Source organism: Chiloscyllium plagiosum, chromosome 31 (genome assembly GCF_004010195.1).
Source record: "Chiloscyllium plagiosum isolate BGI_BamShark_2017 chromosome 31, ASM401019v2, whole genome shotgun sequence".
Lineage (NCBI taxonomy): Eukaryota > Metazoa > Chordata > Chondrichthyes > Orectolobiformes > Hemiscylliidae > Chiloscyllium > Chiloscyllium plagiosum.
The window spans coordinates 11,862,378-11,880,169 of NC_057740.1; the positions used below are offsets into that span (position 1 = coordinate 11,862,378).

General features: G+C 41.9%; 1 protein-coding gene across 4 annotated transcripts in view; it reads right to left on the reverse strand.

The window, feature by feature from the left end:
- Positions 1–17,792, reverse strand: part of sema6bb (sema domain, transmembrane domain (TM), and cytoplasmic domain, (semaphorin) 6Bb) — a 547,826-nt gene that overhangs the window by 258,812 nt on the left and 271,222 nt on the right. For 3 of the 4 annotated variants that reach the window (XM_043720976.1, XM_043720975.1, XM_043720977.1), the window contains 2 exons: positions 16,789–16,923; positions 4,157–4,274 (listed from right to left, as the gene is read on the reverse strand). In XM_043720976.1, the coding sequence (XP_043576911.1) occupies positions 4,157–4,274; positions 16,789–16,888 (218 nt within the window). In that variant the 5' untranslated portion in view covers positions 16,889–16,923. Of the gene's footprint in view, positions 1–4,156; positions 4,275–16,788; positions 16,924–17,792 lie in introns of those variants that run through there. The other variant, XM_043720979.1, reaches the window with a different exon arrangement.

Sequence of the window (17,792 nt, forward strand, 5' to 3'; positions counted from 1 at the left end):
GACAAAATGTAGACTGGGCAATCATGAAACACCTATGTTCTGTCCACAAATGATCCCTTCCTGTTGTGTGCCACTTCAACGCATCACTGTGTTTCCTGGCCAACATCTCTGTCTCAGGCTTGCTGCATTGCTCCAGTGAATCTCATTGACAGAACAGCACCTCATCTTTCACTTGGGGATCCTGCAGCCTTCAGGATTCAATATCGAATTCAATAATTTTAGGGCCTGAGCACTTTCTTCCATGTCCTTACCACAAACCCCTCAGACCAGACCTTGTCATCACATGGGTTGCTTTCATCACAGACCCATTTTCACTTACTAATCATCTCCATCAGCAATTTTTCTTTCTCCCTGGCCCGCCATTACCCATTACTTTCTCTATTCAACTTCTGTTTTCTCTCTCTCTTTCTCTGGACTCCACTCCACCCATCCTTTTACTCCTCCCTTTTCCAGCATATATACCAACCTTTTCCCTGGCTACAATCAGCTTTGAAGAAGTATCACTAGACCCAAAACATTGCCTCTGCTTTGACTCCACAGATGCTGCCAGACCTGCTGGGTTTCTCTGCTCTTGTCTTAAACTAGGGTCCATCTGCTCATTCAGATGGCTATAAACAGATGAATGACATTATTTTTGGAAAGCTAAGGGAGTTACGCCTGCTGCCTTGACTAATAATATTTAATTCTCAATGTGTGTCACAAAAAGCAGATTATTTCATCACTATAACATTGCAGCTTGTGGCTCTTTGTTCATTTGCTGTTCAAGTTCCCACATTACAGCAAGTATCTACATTTCAAAAATGCAATATTGATTGGAAGATTCAGTGATTGTAAACGGCACTATAAATGGGTGGTTCAGTGGTTAACACTGCTGCCTCACAGTGTCAGGGATCCCTGTCCGATCCAAACCTCTGGCAACTGTCTGCATGGGGTATGCACATTCTCCTGAGGTCTGCATGGGTTTCCTTCAGGTGCTCTGGATTCCTCCCACAGACAAAAGATGTGTAGGTTAGGTGGATTGGCAATGGGAAATGCAGGGTTGCAGGGATTGGATTGGAGGGGGGGAGAGGATCTGGGTGGGATGCTCTTTGGAGGGTCGGTGTGGACCCGTTGGGGCGAATGGCCTGCTTCCACACTGCAGGGAGTCTATGAAATGCAAGTCTTTTGTTTCACTTTCTGTGATGCCCTCTGTGTTGATTTGCCTCCTGACACTTACTCAGGAACTCACTAATGGAAACTGCCAAGTAAACGAGCACTAGTGTCTGTTTAAGTCGACTTCAATCACCAATTCAACAGAAATGGATCGGGAAAAAAATGAAAGGAAGCAAAATGTTTTGGAACGATTCATCAATTTATTACCTAATTCATTAGAATGCGCAACAGGCACATGATTAATTGCCAGCAGGTAAAAGTCATTGGTTATTTATGAAGCTTTAGCTTAAGTAGACTTAACATTTTTATGTCACTTGCATTTCATACACCTTTGTCAAAGCTTTCCTGCAAATAATATACTGTTTCTTGGTGATCGCCTGGCAGAGGTTAAGGACATGACTGTAAAATCATTCATTTGTGTCAAATCATTCCTGTAATGCGTTAATAAACCTTATACAGAGCTTGCTCAACAAAAGAATGGAAAATGAACAAAGTGGATATCACAAGGAACTTAAAGGGGAAGAAATTGTACAGGAGCTACCTCTGTTCATAATATTAGCTTTTTTACTAAAGAGTTGGCTTACTGTAAATGTTAAAAATCACACAACACCAGGTTATAGTCCAACAGGTTTAATTGGAAGCACACTAGCTTTCGGAGCGTCGCTCCTTCATCAGGTGGTAGTGGGTGTTGTACTTACTGTATACCACTGAGCCACCGAGCAGCATGGTGGTTCGGTGGTTAGCATTGCTGCCTCACAGCGCCAGGGACCCAGGTTCGATTCCAGCCTCGGGCGACTGTCTATGTGGAATTTGCACATTCTCCCGTATCTGGGTGGGTTTCCTCTGGGTACTCCCATGATCCAAAAGTGTGCAGGTTAGGTGAACTGGCCATGCTAAATTGCCCATACTATTCAGTGATGTGTCGGTTAGGTTCATTGTTCAGGGGTAAGTATAGGATGTTAGGGTAGGAGAATGGGTCAGGTTGGGTTACTCTTCAGGGAGTTGGCATGGACTTGTTGATTTGCAGTCAAGGAAACTCCCAAGTGGAGGTCTCTTTCTGATTGGCTGCCGAGCTGATATTAATTAAAGGAAACATTCATTACTAATAGAACAGCAGTAATGGGAAGAAACGGGACAAGTTTAATTTGACCAAAAAGTACCCAGCGACAGAGGTTGTGAAAATTGCTTTCCCAACTTTTAGCACGCTTTCCTGAAGATGCAGTTTTGAGCCATGATCTGATCCCACTGTTGACGTTGCTGGAATGACTAACAATAGAGGAGAGTACTTGGAGATCTCCATGTTGCTGCTACATAGAACTGTCAATATTAATGATAGTAATGGTGAAACAATCATGTTCTACTTTGGATGCCTTAATTCTAGAGATATAGACTCCCATTTCACCAACACAACTACTCAGTCTTTAGCCACTGTTACAGACTGAACCTAGGTCCTACTTGACCACATCTTCTCCATCATAAAAGCCATCCACTTGTACCTTCACCCCATCACTGTCTTTACACAACCTTTCTACTACTGAATCTCCCATAGATGCATTTGTTAGTTTTTGACTCAAACATTCCATAACCTCCTGCTTCTGACCTTCCACCCTTCTGAACTGGAGCTCATCTAAACCTGCTTCAAGTTTCCTAATACAATGTCTCATTCATTTGTCACCACTGTGTTTACTGCCCCATATTGTCTAACTCTATCTATCATTGTTCCTATTTGAAAGTTCACATCTTCCTCCTCAAACTGCTCCAAGACTTTACTCTGTCCTATCCCTGTAACTTCTCCAAACCTACAATCCTCCAGGAGCTCCTCATTCCTCAACCTCTGAACACTCCCTTTACCCCGCTTTCAGCTGTCTTGGTCTTGAGCTTGAGCTTTGGAATTTAAAATGTTAAATCTCTCCACCTTTCCTTCCTCTGTTAAAATAATCTGCAAACCTAACTTAGACTACGTTTTTAATCATCTGCATCAATATCTTTCTCTTTGGCCAAAAATCAGTTGGCTAATTATGCTCCTGTGAAATCCCTTGGGATGTCTTCCTACGTTAAAGGCACTACATAGATGCAAGCTCTAGAATAGTATTATTTAACTTCATTCCCTAGAATGAGTTAGACAAATAAATGTTTTGATGGGGAATCACCTGCATTCTATATAGGTAACACTAAACAAACAGTTTTAATATGCATTCTATATTTCTCTCATATGGGATGGATGAATGGAATCCAAATATATTTTGTTGTGGAGGAGTACACTTGATGCTCTACACATCATTCTGATCTTGCTAAATTATTCTTTTATTCTGATGACCAGGGCACGTTGGGGAGTGGGAAAGTGCACATTTGGGAGTAAACCCAGTAAAATCTAACTGTTAGTATATTTGAGACCATCAGGAGCCATTATTTAAAGTGAGATTGTGAACACTTGTTCTCGCACCTTCAACTGAATCACTGAGACATTTTCATTTCCTAAACATGATTTTCTGCAGCCTGTCTGAATCATATTGCTAATCTTACTCCTTGAACAAATTAATGCTGTTTATTTATGACAAATAAGAAACTGCCTCATAAAAGCAGCAGAAAGCATCGTTCTAGTATGAAGCATGTTACCTATAACACACTTCCTATAATTTTAATCTAGCTGCCATTAGCTTTGCTGGATATGTAGAGGTATGTTCTGGGTAAGGCCAGCACAGGTTAGGCCATTGAAATTCAGATCTTCCTGAACAGCATGGTAATGTATTGACACACTAAACTATTGAGGAACTTGAAAGAAAATAGACTTTAAATCAGAGATTCTCTGCCAACATTAATGCAGCCATAGCTCTTTGAACATTTTTATGCCAACAGACTGACATTTCACTTGAAAAACAAAAATGCCCTGCAGAGATTGCAGAGCATGACAGTCTCATTGACAAACAAAATTGCCAATTACTACAAATTTCTGAAACCAGTAACTGATAAGAGTTGAATCGCAGTTAGTCTTCAATGTATTTACCTGCTACCTACGAAGAGGGTCCTGTTCACTTTCAGTATCCGCTGAACATCCAGACTTTCTCCAAGACCGGGATTTGTTCCGGGGCCACTTCCTACAAAGGCGACACTCTGCCTCACATCTGCGGAGAAAAGAAAGGGTTGTTGATTCTAACTTTACTCTGTCCTCACCTTCTGATTCGTGGTAGGTTGAGATTTTGTGTTCAGCAGTCCACCTCTGCTCTCCTACTCAATCACCAATCTTCTCATGAGAGACTTAAATACTGAGTGCAGATGGGCTTATTGACCAGGAATGGCATCACAGCTCAGTCCAATTGTGCTTCCCTCATTTGAAGGTCAGTGGATAGTGATAAGGGGCCCAATGGTATTAAGGCCTTTTTTTTGGCTGAGAGGAACTCAGTCAGCACAGAACTGAACTAAAGTGAAGTATTCTGGTTTTTGGTAGCTTGGCACCAACATGCTGATGCAAATAAAACCCTAATGTAAGGAATAAAAATGCCAAATTAAAAACAATAAAAAATGTTCTTTCAGAAGAGGTTAGGGTCTTGGAACATTTTCAGGATGGACTGCATAAGGAACCTAACTTGCACATTTCATTGTCTGGGAGAGTGGGACAATGTGAAGGGAGAGAGAGTCATAGACAGAGCTATATTCTCACCCATGGAAATTTGTAGGCCAATGTCAAACATTCCTGTTGAAATAACCCTTATTGCTGACCTCTACCATTGACCAAGCTATTGCTATATACATGCAAAAAGTATATTACTTATCTCTTGGTTTAAAAACATATTTTTCAATGTAGACAACATGTTTTTAATGTTAGCATTGATGATGCAAATTTTTCAAAGTTGAACTTCTTTCTTTCTTTTTAAAATTAGACAAAAATTAGGAGAAAGTGATGGTTATCACCCCATTTAAATAGAGTTAGTAAGTAGCCATGTCACTGTGACTGGCTGCCTCAGAGTATGTATTTTTTTTTGATTAGATTAGATTCCCTACAGTGTGGAAACAGGCCCTTCAGCCCAACAAGTCCACACCGACCCTCTGAAGAGCAACCCACCCAGACCCATTCCCCTACATTCACCCCTGTCTAATGCACCTAACACTACGGGCAATTTAGCATGGCCAATTCATCTAGCCTGCACATCTTTGGACTGTGGGAGGAAACCAGAGCACCCGGAGGAAACCCGCATAGACACGGGGAGAATGTGCAAACTTCACACAGACAGTTGCCCGAGGTGGGAATTGAACCCGGTTCCTTGGCGCTGTGAGGCAGCAGTGCTAACCACTGAGTTACCGTGCTGTCCAAAATGGCTTACGTGTAGAGCACTTATGGCGTGGTGGTCCTTATTTCTGGGTCAGAAAGCCTGGGCACAAGTCCCGCTTACCCAAGAGGTGCTCAAAATAAAACAGAATGGCTTTAGCTTGGAACAGAACTCCTGTTACACTAATCCATCAGTTCTTCCAATCAGTTCTTTGCTGATTGACTTCCTCAGGTGGAACAGCAACAGCCCTGCTGCTCTGGTAGAGCTAGAGAACATAGACCAGGAACATGGCCTGCACTAGGGGTTTTCACAGAGCACCCTCATTTTACAAGTGACTGAAGTTACCAGATTCAAGCCAAACCCAAGGAGAGACGTTTTTATGTGACTGTCAGAGTGGTCTAGCATTAACAGAATTGATAAAGCAAATGAAGATTAGAGGACAACCATTTAATAAAGAGCATCACAAAATGTAAGTACAAACACTTGAAAGGATTCAGAAAAAGAGATTTACAAGGATGTTGCCAGGGTTGGAGGGTTTGAGCTACAGGGAGAGGCTGAATAGGCTGGGGCTGTTTTTCCTGGAGCGGAGGTTGAGGGATGACCTAATAGAGGTTTATAAAATTATGAGGGGGTGGATAGGGTGAATCGCCAAGGTCTTTTTCCCAGGGTAGGGGAGTTCAAATTTAGGGGAATTAGATTTAAGGGGAGAGGGGAAATATTTAAAAGGGACCTAAGGGCTAACCTTTTCATGTAGAGGGTGGTGCAAGTATACAATGAATTGCCAGAGGAAGTGGTTGAGTCTGGTACAATTGCAACATTTAAAAAGCATCTGGATGGATATATGAATAGAAAGAGAGGGATACAGGCTAAGTGCTGGCAAATGGGACCAGATTAATTTGTGATTTCTGATCAGTATGGATGAGTTGGACTGAAGGGTCTGTTTCCATTCTATATAACTCGATGACAACACAACAATAAAAATAGGCTCAGCAATAAACTTCCGATTACCAACACAAATAATTAAACATGTCACAGTTCATTGCAGCCTCAAATATAATTGACAGGATTTTGTTTGTCTCGCAGTCTCTTCTGAAGGTTCAATTCATGCTGGAGTACAGTTACATGGAAGTTCTCTGTTCCCAATTACCCTCCACCAGAATGGCGGATACTGTAATTGGCCTTACTGTCACAGCTAACAACTTACTGTTGGGCAAACATTGACTGGGTCACTGGCTCTTGGTCACTATCCATTTGTTTTGAACTCACACGTACGCAGAATAATGAGCTCACCTGTGAGGATTGGTGGTTTGGATGAGGTACTAGAAGGGCAGTGGTTTAAACTGTACTCAATCAAGAGTGGGTTTTGAGGGAGGTATATTGTGCATCTGACACATATTGATATGGTTGACCTGAGAATGTTAGCATTCGCCAAACAAAGCAAGAAACTGGCTACTTTGGCTGAATTTGTCTTGAAGCCAGTTAGTTTAGAAATGGAAAAGCAGGAGCTGATAATGTAAATCAAACTGGATTTGTAGGTTAGAGATAAGGATACAGGGAGTTCTTACAGAGTCAGCGTTAATGACCACAGGTCCTAGGATTAATTACATTTTCTGAGGAACTGGGGTGACATGTTAATCTGCATTCATAGAATAAGGTAATTAGATTGTAGTTCAGTGAGTGAAAGTAGAGTGGGGAAACATTATTATACGATGGGAGCCATGTAAAATGTGTTAACCTTGATAATAATTGAAGCACATACGGTAAAAATGTATAATAAACAACCTTGTTTTTAATTGCAATTACTAAACCAATGACTGGCAATCCTAAAATAACATTGGCTTTTTCACCGTGCCTGTAATTATGATACAATTGCTTTTATGCATTAGCCATTATCAGCCTCTCAGACAGAACAGCCACTCAGTATTAAATCTCTTCATTTAAAGCTCATCACAAGAGGGAGGTTGCACCAAACCATGCTTGATCCTATTCGCATCAAACATCAGGTGCCTACTTCCCAACAGAAACAACTGAACAGTTATCACCAGCATAATCAATAATACCCAATTTACTGTCATTAGTTATAATTTTCTAATATCCTACCCTCGCTTGAGGTTCACTCTACATTTATGTGGTGAAACCCCACGTAGAAATGAAATCATTACTCAGTTTATAAATAATTTGTATCAATTTTGTTGAGCATGGTTCAGATGCCCTTCCTCCCCATCCCAATTACCCACAATATGTCAATTCTTGTAACCCCTCTTCCTCACAATGTTAAAGTGACATTTTTAGCAATCTCTTGCAAAAATTTAAGGATCTGAGATTTTTAAAAAGGCCTAAAATTTATCCCTGTTTTACCCTAACCAGATATTCCTGCTTTCTCACCACATCTCTCATTACCCTCTCCCTCTTATAGAGTCAGAATCTTACAGCATGGAAATAGACCCTTTGGTCCACCAGTCCATGCTGAACATAATCCCAAACTAAACCAACACAACCTACGTGCTCCTGGCCCATATCCCTCCAAACCTTTCCTATTCATGTACTTATCCAAATGCCTTTTAAAACTTGTCACTGTGCCTGCATCCACCAATTCTCAGGAAGTTCATTCCACATGCGAACCACTCTCTGTGTAAAAAAATTGCCCCTTGCCTTTTTTAAATCTTTCTCCTTTAAAAATATGCCCCCAGTCCTGAAGTCTCCCATCCTAGGGGAAAGATGCCCACCATTAACCCTAACTATACCCTTCATGATTTTACAAACCTCTATAAAATCACTTCTCAGCCTCCTATGCTACATTGAAAAAAGTACCAACCTATCCAGCCTTTCTTTATAACTAAAATCTCTCATATCTGGTAAATCAACATCCTGGTAAATCTCGTTTGAACCCTCTCTAGCTTAATAATTTCCTTCCTTCATGAATTTACTTACACCATTGACTTCAATAGATTTCTTTGATAATCTGTCCTATTAAAATATTCCCATTGTATGAAAGGAGTAAGAAGACTAACTTCCTAATAACAACTTATGCCCTTTGGAATTTGAACCTTTTAATATAACCGTCATGGAAAATGATTGATCTGTATTTTAAATCCAGTTACTTGCCTTGACCAATAATCCTTAATCACTTTGCCTAACAAAAATCCATCTATCCCAGTTTTAAAATTTAAATTGACACCAGCCATAATTGATTTTCTAAGTGTGTTTTTGCCTGTGTAAGGAGAGTTCTGGATTTCCAATAACATTTGTAAAGAGAAGGGAAAATTCATGGAGGAAAATGAGGTTGTCAGCAAAGAATTTGATTTTGCTCAGAGTCACAAGAATTGCACCACATTATAGCCACTGCCCAAAAGAGAACAGGCCATGGCTCAAACCTGACATTAGGCAGCGCTTCCAACAACTGCACAATATCTCTCAGCTCACATCTCCCTTCAATGGCTCAGGGGTAAATCGAATGCTATTGAACCAAACTGAGCTGGGAAGCTTCAAGTTTTATCCAGGTCAATGTTGATCTCAATCAGGGATGTTAGAAAGCTTGTACTTTCAAATAAACCTTTTGAACTATAACCTCTTGTGTGGCTTTTAATTTTGTCCACTCCAGTTGAATGCCGGCACCTCCACATCAGAAACAACCTTAGTGGTGCTCAGAGTTGATGGAGAGAAATAAGTTGGGTTTCCCAGTCCTGATATTTGTCCAACATTACACTTGGACATCCAACACTAATTAGGCCTATTGTAATCAGATATTCTGCAGACCCTCAGGGAATTTTAAACCTCAAGAGAGTAGGAGAGAAGAATGGAATTAAATTTCTAAAAGTGGGAAATCGAACTTGACTCCATTGGGGGTTGGCTAGTTCAACAGCTGGGTAGCTGGTTTGTAATGCAAAGTGGCAGCAGTGTGAACTCAATTTCCACATCAGCTGAGTTCACCACTGCAATATTCACCTTCACCCCTCATCCAAGACTGGTGGCCCCCAGGTTAAAGTCATCATTGGTTGTGCCTCTCCAATGAGGGAGCAGCACATAAAATCTCTGGGAGTATGGAGCCTTTCACAGTGAACAATCTCACTTCTGATTACCCTGGGTGCGTTGGATATTGGGTGAGTAACCTGTCCTCAAAAGTTTTGTTTTTAAATTATAATTTAAAAAAATAATTCACTCACAGGACTGGGCATCACTGGCCAGGCCAGCATTTATTATCCATCCTAGTTGCCCTTGAGAGGTTGGTGGTGAACTGCTTTCTTGAACCGCTGCAGTCCGTGTGCTGTAGCTACACCCACAATGCTGTTAGGGAGTTCCAGGAATTTGACCCAACGTCACTGAAGGAACGATAATATATTTCCAAGTCAGGATGGTGAGTGGCTTGGAAGGCAACTTGCCACTGGTGGTGTTTCCTACTGCTTCCAAATACAGAGGAACCTTGATTAGCTGAACGAGATGGGCCGGCACTGTTTTGTTCAGATAATTGATTATTCGGTTAATTGATTCAATGCCTTTCCTCTGGGACTCTGAGTTTTCTGTTAAGTCCACTCCCCGTTCAGGAGACTGGGCAGCAGCACACTGTGCGCGAGCCCCCACCCCCTCATCCGCCTCCCCAACCGCGTCCAACACTGCCACCCCGTCTGACCCCACCCACCATCTGACCCCTGTCCATGGCCCCACTCCCATGTCTGCCCCGGCCACCACCCCCCTTCCCCGCCCGCCCCCTCACCCCTTCTCCGGGGCAGCCATACTGAACACCAACAGTAAGATTGCTGCTGCCTTTGTGCGGCGTCTCTCTCTCTCTCTCTCTCACACACACACACACGAGACAGAGAGAGAGAGTGGGTGGTCAGTCATTTTAGACTGTGCTTGGGCTCCCATCGATGTCCAGGATTGTTGTCAGCAGCATTTCAGTAAGCCAGGTTCATTTTTAGTCTTTGTAAACAAAAGACAGCAGTGTTGGAACCACATCTTTGATGTAATGGTTCTATCAGGTCCTCAAGATCTTCCTCGGAAAATCCGAAATTCAGATAATCGATATTCAGACAATCGAGGTTCTTCTGTAAACCTATTAAACTATAACCTGGCGTTGTGTGATTTTTAACTTTGTTCGCCCCAGTCCTCCACATTATGACTGAATAGATTGAAACACCGTGTTGCAGTGCTGAATGGCTTGGGCAAATGTTAAATGCCCTGTTGAGGCTCACTCATGCTGTGTATCCATTTGAAATTCTTAGGTGATAAACTGTCATCACAGGGTAAACATAATGAATCTGAAAATGCATGGGTGGAAATGAAAAATTTTAAGGGAAATATGTATTTCAGTCAACTAATTTATTGATACTAAATTAATTAATTCATAACTGCATATCAATTGCCAGAGATAGGGTAGCTTTACAGCAAAAGAGGGTAGATTTCCCAACCCCACAGACTCCAGAGTCTACTCATTAAAATTTCACATCTGTTCACCACGTTAACACAATGCATTACTGACACACACCAAAGGTGTTTTTAAAACCATAACAATCAGAATCAGAACTGGACAGGACCTCACAAGGGCCTCATTCAACTGGAATTTACATAACTCAAAACTAAACACACAAACACAACCAAGAAGAATGTTGCTAAGAGATTTAATTTCAGTCTTGTGTGTTTTATTGGGTGAATTCACAAGGTCACTGCCCAGCAACGCTGCTCTGAATCAGTTCCAATAATCAACAACCCGAAGCATTATTAGGAACTGTATATGGGTGCAAATTCCAATTGCACTATAAAGAATGCAATTATAACAAGAGAATTAGCTGATGAGGGTCATTTATATTCATTGCAATGCAGTCAAACTTTACTCATGTTTAACAGAATTGGAACGACTCTTATGCATGTAATATAATCCTGATTCGTTGCCAAAGATGTCACAAAGCACAATGGGGTAATTTCCTGAAAATTTATTTAAATTACCCCTATTGACCACAGTAATTAATAAGCAAACATCTGTGCAGCCAAATAAATGTTTGAGTTAAATCTATTTGAAGATGCATATACGACAGGTGACATGTTAAAAAAAAATCCTAAATGTAGTTTTATTTGCACAATGGAGTTTTTTTTATGTCTCTGCATCTAGGATGGATACAGATGTACTTTCACCGATTCAGCAGGAATGAAGTCTAGCTGAAGGAATCAGAAGACCCAGCTTTAACTTGCATTCATGTTTCAAGTGGAGCTCTATGTTTGAAGCATAGGATTCATGAATTTATTTTGTTGTTAGACTCGGAGACAGTAAAGATTGCAGATGCTGGTAGCCAGAGTCAATAGATGTGAAGCTGGAAAAGAACAGCATCCGAGGAGCAGGAAAGTCAACGTTTCGAGTTGAAACCCTTTGTCAGGACACGTAGTCGCTATACTGTCCTTTCCAGGAGATATCAATAAGGTGCAGTTTTCTGACTAACTTCAATTCACTTTATTGCACTCAGAGTCACTGTGGTCAATCGTAACATTACAACCACTGCCAGGATGAAAACAGGACATGGAACAAATCTGACACCAGGCAGTGTTGCCATCAACTAACAGGGTCGATTGAATAACAACGAAAATCTCAACTATCTTCTCCAGATGGGACATCAAAAACACTATTTGCTTAGCTAAAGGTTCCCTTCAATGGATTGCAGTAAAAAGTATGTTATTGAACTAAACAGAGTTGGCAAGCTTCAAGTTTTACACAGCTCAATGCTGAATTCGGTCAGGGATGTTAGAAATAACCTCAGTGCTGATGGAGAGAAATAAACTGGGTTCATACTTCTGATATTTCTCCAATGTTACACTTAGATGTCTAGCAGGTACTGAGTCTATTTTAATAAGAAATTCTGCAATACTCAGGGGGAATTTTAAACCAGAATAGGGTAGGAGAGAGGGGTGGAATTAAAAGTCTTAAAATGGGAAACTTAACTTGGGAGTTGGTTGACGAGACAGCTGGTTTGTGGTCCAGAGCAATGTGGGTTCAATTGCTGAGTTCACGACCGTATTCTGCAACTTCACCCCTCACCTGAGGTGTGGTGACCTCCAGGTTAAACTCATCACTGGCTGTGTCTCTCTAATGAGGGAGCAGCCTGTAAACCCTCTGGGACAATGAAATCTTTCATGGTGAAGAATCTCACTTTTGATTACCCTGTTGTAAACTGCTCTCAAGAATCGGGTTAGGAATTATAACATGCTAATTCTAATCAACTTCAGATTTCGGCAGCCATTTGCAATTTAATGGTTGACTTTCTCAGGGTTGGGAAATGCAACACCTAAAAAGAGGCAGAAGCTGCTGGAAGTGACCTCCATTCATTTTCCCTGTGATCTGAGTAGATTAGATTCCCTACAGTGTGGAAACAAGCCCTTCAGCCCAACAAGTCCACACTGACACTCCGAAGAGTAACCCCCCGCCCCCCCCGACTAATGCACCTAACACTATGGGCAATTTAGCGTGGCCAATTCACCTGACCTGCACATCTTTGGACTGTGGGAGGAAACCGGAGCACCCGGAGGAAACCCACGCAGACACAGGGAGAATGTGCAAACTCCACACAGACAGTTACCTGAGGCTGGAATCGAACCTGGGACCGTGGTGCTGTGAGGCAGCAGTGCCAACCACTGAGCCGCCTTGCCGCCCACATCTCTTATCTCTCCTACCACAATGGCCCTGTCTATCTCTCAGGCTGGCCTTTCTGACTGACAGTCCTTTGGCTTGTCAGCCTGCCCGTAAAATAGAGGCAAATAAGGTCCCTTCTTCCCCCCACGAACCCACCCACTCCTGGCCGAGTAGGTGAAAAGCATTCCTGTTCATTTAATATCTTATCATGTCAGGGTTCTTATTATGTAGATGCAGGAATCTTAAAAGTTCCAAGCAGTTGTGCATCATACTACAGTGTGGACCAGCTCTTCAAAAAGATGGTGGAACTAAAACAGCCACAAATAATGAACACGAGTGAGCACTTTCTTAATAATGTGTCCCAGTGCTATTCATTAACCAATGCTTGTGAGAGACTTAGGCTATACATGCACAGATTTCCTCCCCTGCCATTTAAGAGAACACTTAGCACTACTTGCCCTGACCATACAGCAACAATCAGGTACCTGATGTGCAGGGAATTATATTAAAATCTATATTGTGACAGTTTGTAGCTCAAAGTAATGGAACACAAACATTTTGTGTTCCTTGAATTGTCAGAAAGATATTACCTCTGGTGATTGGATAAAGTTTTAATACAACATTGACTTAAAATACGATAAAGATTGTGAAAGAAACTCAAATTAATCTGCAAAAGTGGCAAATTAAATAGGCATTCATAATTATTGTCATGTTTGTTACTGTGGTGGCAATGGGAGTAATTTGAGAGGACAAATCAAGTGTATCAAACATGTTACAATACACAGTATACGACTCCATTGATCAAGTACATTTCTTTAATATAATGTTCCAGTGCATATCCACTAAAAAGCTCAGTCCCTACACTGGCCATCACGTAGCCTGCCTTTCACTTTTCAGCTCTTTGTTACCCTATTCCGACAACAGTTCTGTCAGAGGTCAACATAGGACACGAAGGTCAAAGGAAATCACACAGCCTATTGTGGGCTTTAAAATAGTTCCCACCCTTTAAGTCCACCCATAACTCAAAGCATATATGTAAATAAGTCCTGTAACATTTCCACCATCTCCTCATGTCACCATTTATAGTGTTCTGGCTCACGTCTATCATATATATTTCCATTAGTTCATTTGAAATTCATCAGACTATGTTTGAAGCCCCTTAATTTAACAATGATGCATTGCCCAAACCTGTCAATAAAACAAAGCCTCACTTCACTGTGGAATGCCACTCCCCCAAGGTCATGACTTGTTGCTGTTGAGTGAGCACCTTCCCACAATAAATAGAGCAAATACAACTCTCAGGCAGTGAATGAGAAGCTGTGTGAGTGATGAGAAGGCTTTTTAAGGTATGAATTCAAGAGGTCATTTATCTGATATCATGGCAGGGTGGTCTTTGCCTGAACAGTGAACGAGCAGCGTGGACAATGAACTAAGGTCAAGCACTCTTCGTAGCATCTCCATAAAATTCCTCAGGATTAAACCTAGACTCAAAACTGACAGACCATGTCAGATGAAAGGAAGGTGTGGCTGCCTGTCTCATCCTTTAGGAGTGATTAATTGGCCTTTGTAGATTTATTTTTGAAGTTGCAGATTCTTTCCATTTGAGTGGGTGAGAAATGTTGTGCCTACATTTAGATATTTAGTTGTGAGGGATGCTTGAGGGGAAATATATTTGAAAGGTTAAAGAAATGAGGGATTTGTGGAGAAATGTGAAGGTTTCCATGTTCAAAACATCAGCCTTCATCATTGCTGCCACTTCCAGAATTCACCACTTCAGACATTTTACCCTCCCTTCCCCTCAAAGGGACCAATCTCTTCTCAACCATCCCCAGTATCTTGACATTTCCCCATGGCAGCTTGCAGGAGCTGCAACACTGGCTCTTCAACCTCCCCTCTCCCCACTCACTCCCTTCAAAACCTCACTCACTCCCTCCAGGTGAAGCAGTCTTCTTTCAATTCAGTATCCTGCATTTGCTGCTGACAGTGAGGTTCTTTCAACACTGGTGAGACCAATACAGTTCAGAAGCTTGATCCTGAGCTTCAGTTGCTCACCATTTTAATTCACCACCTTGACCTCAAGCTCAACAACTATAGTATTCTAGTAAAATTCAATACAAATTCAAGGGATGACACTTCACCTACACTTTACAGCCTTTAGACTCAACATTGAATTCATCAGTTCCAGACCATGAACCCTATCTTCCATTTGGATTCTGTTCTTTTTGCAGTTCTGGATTAAACCTTGTATTTTTAATTTTTGTTTTTATATGGAAAGAGGGCATTATTCTGCCATACTCTCTCACACCAAACAAGTGTGTTGTCTCTTTATTGCAACCATTACCACTCCCTTTGTTTTTCATTTAGGACACCTTTATCATTTAGATTAGATTGCTTACAGTGTGGAAACAGGCCCTTCGGCCCAACAAGCCCACACCGACCCGCCGAAGCGCAACCCACCCAGACCCATTTACCCCTTCACCTACCACTACGGGCAATTTATGGCCAATTCACCTAACCTTCACATTTTTGGACTGTGGGAGGAAACTGGAGCACCCGGAGGAAACCTGCGCAGATACGGGGAGAATGTGCAAACTCCACACAGTCAGTCGCCTGAGGCAGGAATTGAACCCAAGTCTCTGGCGCTGTGAGGCAGCAGTGCTAGCCACCGTGCCGCCCACATTGCTCCTGCCCTCTACACTATCGCTGACCTTCTTTTGTTCCCTCTTTTACCCTCTTTTAGTTCTGAAGATGAGGTTTGAAAGCGGATTTAATAGAGGTCGATGAGATTATGACAGGTTTAAATAAGGTAGATATGGAAAAGCTGTTTCTAATTGCTGATGGCAAAAGGATCAGAAAGTTCAGATGTAAGATTTTAGGTAAGAGGTTCAGGCTGATTTGTGGAAGAACTGTTTTTCTGTCGTGTGCTGATGATTACCTGGAACTCAACGGTTTTGAGGATAATGGAAGCAGAGACAGGGATGTTGGAAGGAAATTATTGGGCACTTCAGGGAAATAAATTTGCAGGGAAGGGGAACTGTGACTAATTGCAATGTTCTACAGAGACCTAGAACAGACTCGATGGAACTCTTCTGTGTCATTACGACTTTAAAACACCATAGGCATTTGCATCCTCTAAGTTTTCCACCTCTCTCCCCTGTAGCTGTTATTCGGAGAAGTAATTAACTTCAGAAAACCTTCTCTTGTCTGCCTAGTGACTCCTGCTAGAACGAATGTCTGTTGGCCGGAGGAAGCAGGATTTGGCTTGGTTGTAATGCTTGCTATAATAATGATGTGGAGGAGCCAGTGTTGGACTGGGGTGGACAATGTTAAAAATCACACAAAACACATAATAATCCAACAGGCTTATTTGGAAGCGCTACCTTTCACAGCACTGCTCCTTCATCAGCTACCTGATGAAGAAGCAGCGCTTAAAAAGCTAGTGCTTCTAAATAAACCTGTTGGACTATAACTTGGTGTTGTGTGATTTTTAACTGTTATAATCGAGCAGCTGCCACAATGCATTGAAGATTGCAAAATGGTCTCTCGGCAGGCACCTGCACATTTTGAACAATGCCTCAGCTTATAACAGCACCTCCAGCAGAAGTTCAGAAAACAATAGTTTCTCTCTGCCCCTCCAATAAAAGCAGGTTAAGGATTTCCCAGGAAGGTCAATGATGGGTTTGACCCTTGCCAAATGAATTCTAGCCTCTTGCAAATTTACTATTCTTTCAAACAATAAATGTGAAGCGATATACTTACAGTCTGCAGAGCCAGTGCTGAGGGGCCCACTATCATCTGGGAAAGTGGCTGCAGCCAGACCAGACAGCACTGTGAGGAACAGGAAGGTCAACGACTTCATAGTGAGAGAGGAAATATGGCCTTCTTCAGAGATGTCTGGGGGCAAGGACACAAAAACACAGCAGTTAGCAGAGGAGCTTCATATTAATTTAAAGTTAGTGAACCTAGTCATTCCCTGGAACAATTTTACTTAATGAAAAGGCTGTGTTTGGGTACAGACCCTCCAGTGAGCTTTCTGTGAGAACAAAAGTCTTGATGTTACATTGGATACAGACAGAAGTGTCCCTCAGGAGCTAGCTTTGATTGCAGCTTGAAATGGAATGGTAGATTTCTGATTTCTGAACGAGTGGATGACTTTCTTTGTCTTAGAGATTGTATTAAACATCAAAACTAAGCTGACACAAACTTTGAATGGTAAGTGCAGTGCTCAGTGTGGTATTCAGCCAAATAAAGATTCAATTCTTGGTTTGTATGGAGGTTGCTGATTTAACACTACACCAACTTTCATGAAACAACTGTCCCTAAAGTACATCTGGATCGGAGAGCTCGGGTGGAAACCAGCTGAGTTTCTATTCTTAATCACTATCCAGTGACTCCAACTGGAGAACACATATCTATAGATGTTGATGGAATACAAAGTCAGGCAACACCCTGTTATACCTACTACAATCAAACAGCTCTCTTGGCAATAGGAGAAGAATAGAGTCTAGATTAGAGTGGTGCTAGAAAAGCACAGCAGGTCAGGCAGCATCTGAGGAGCAGGAAAATCGACGTTTCAGGCAAAAGCCCTTCATCAGGAATAGAGGCAGGGACCCTGCAGGATGGAGAGATAAATGAGAGGGAGTAGGGGTGGGGAGAAAGTAGCATAGAGTACAATAGGTGAATGGGGGTGGAGATGGAGGTGATAGGTCAGGGAGGAGGGTGGAGTGAATAGGTGGAAAGGAAGATAGGCAGGTAGGACAGGT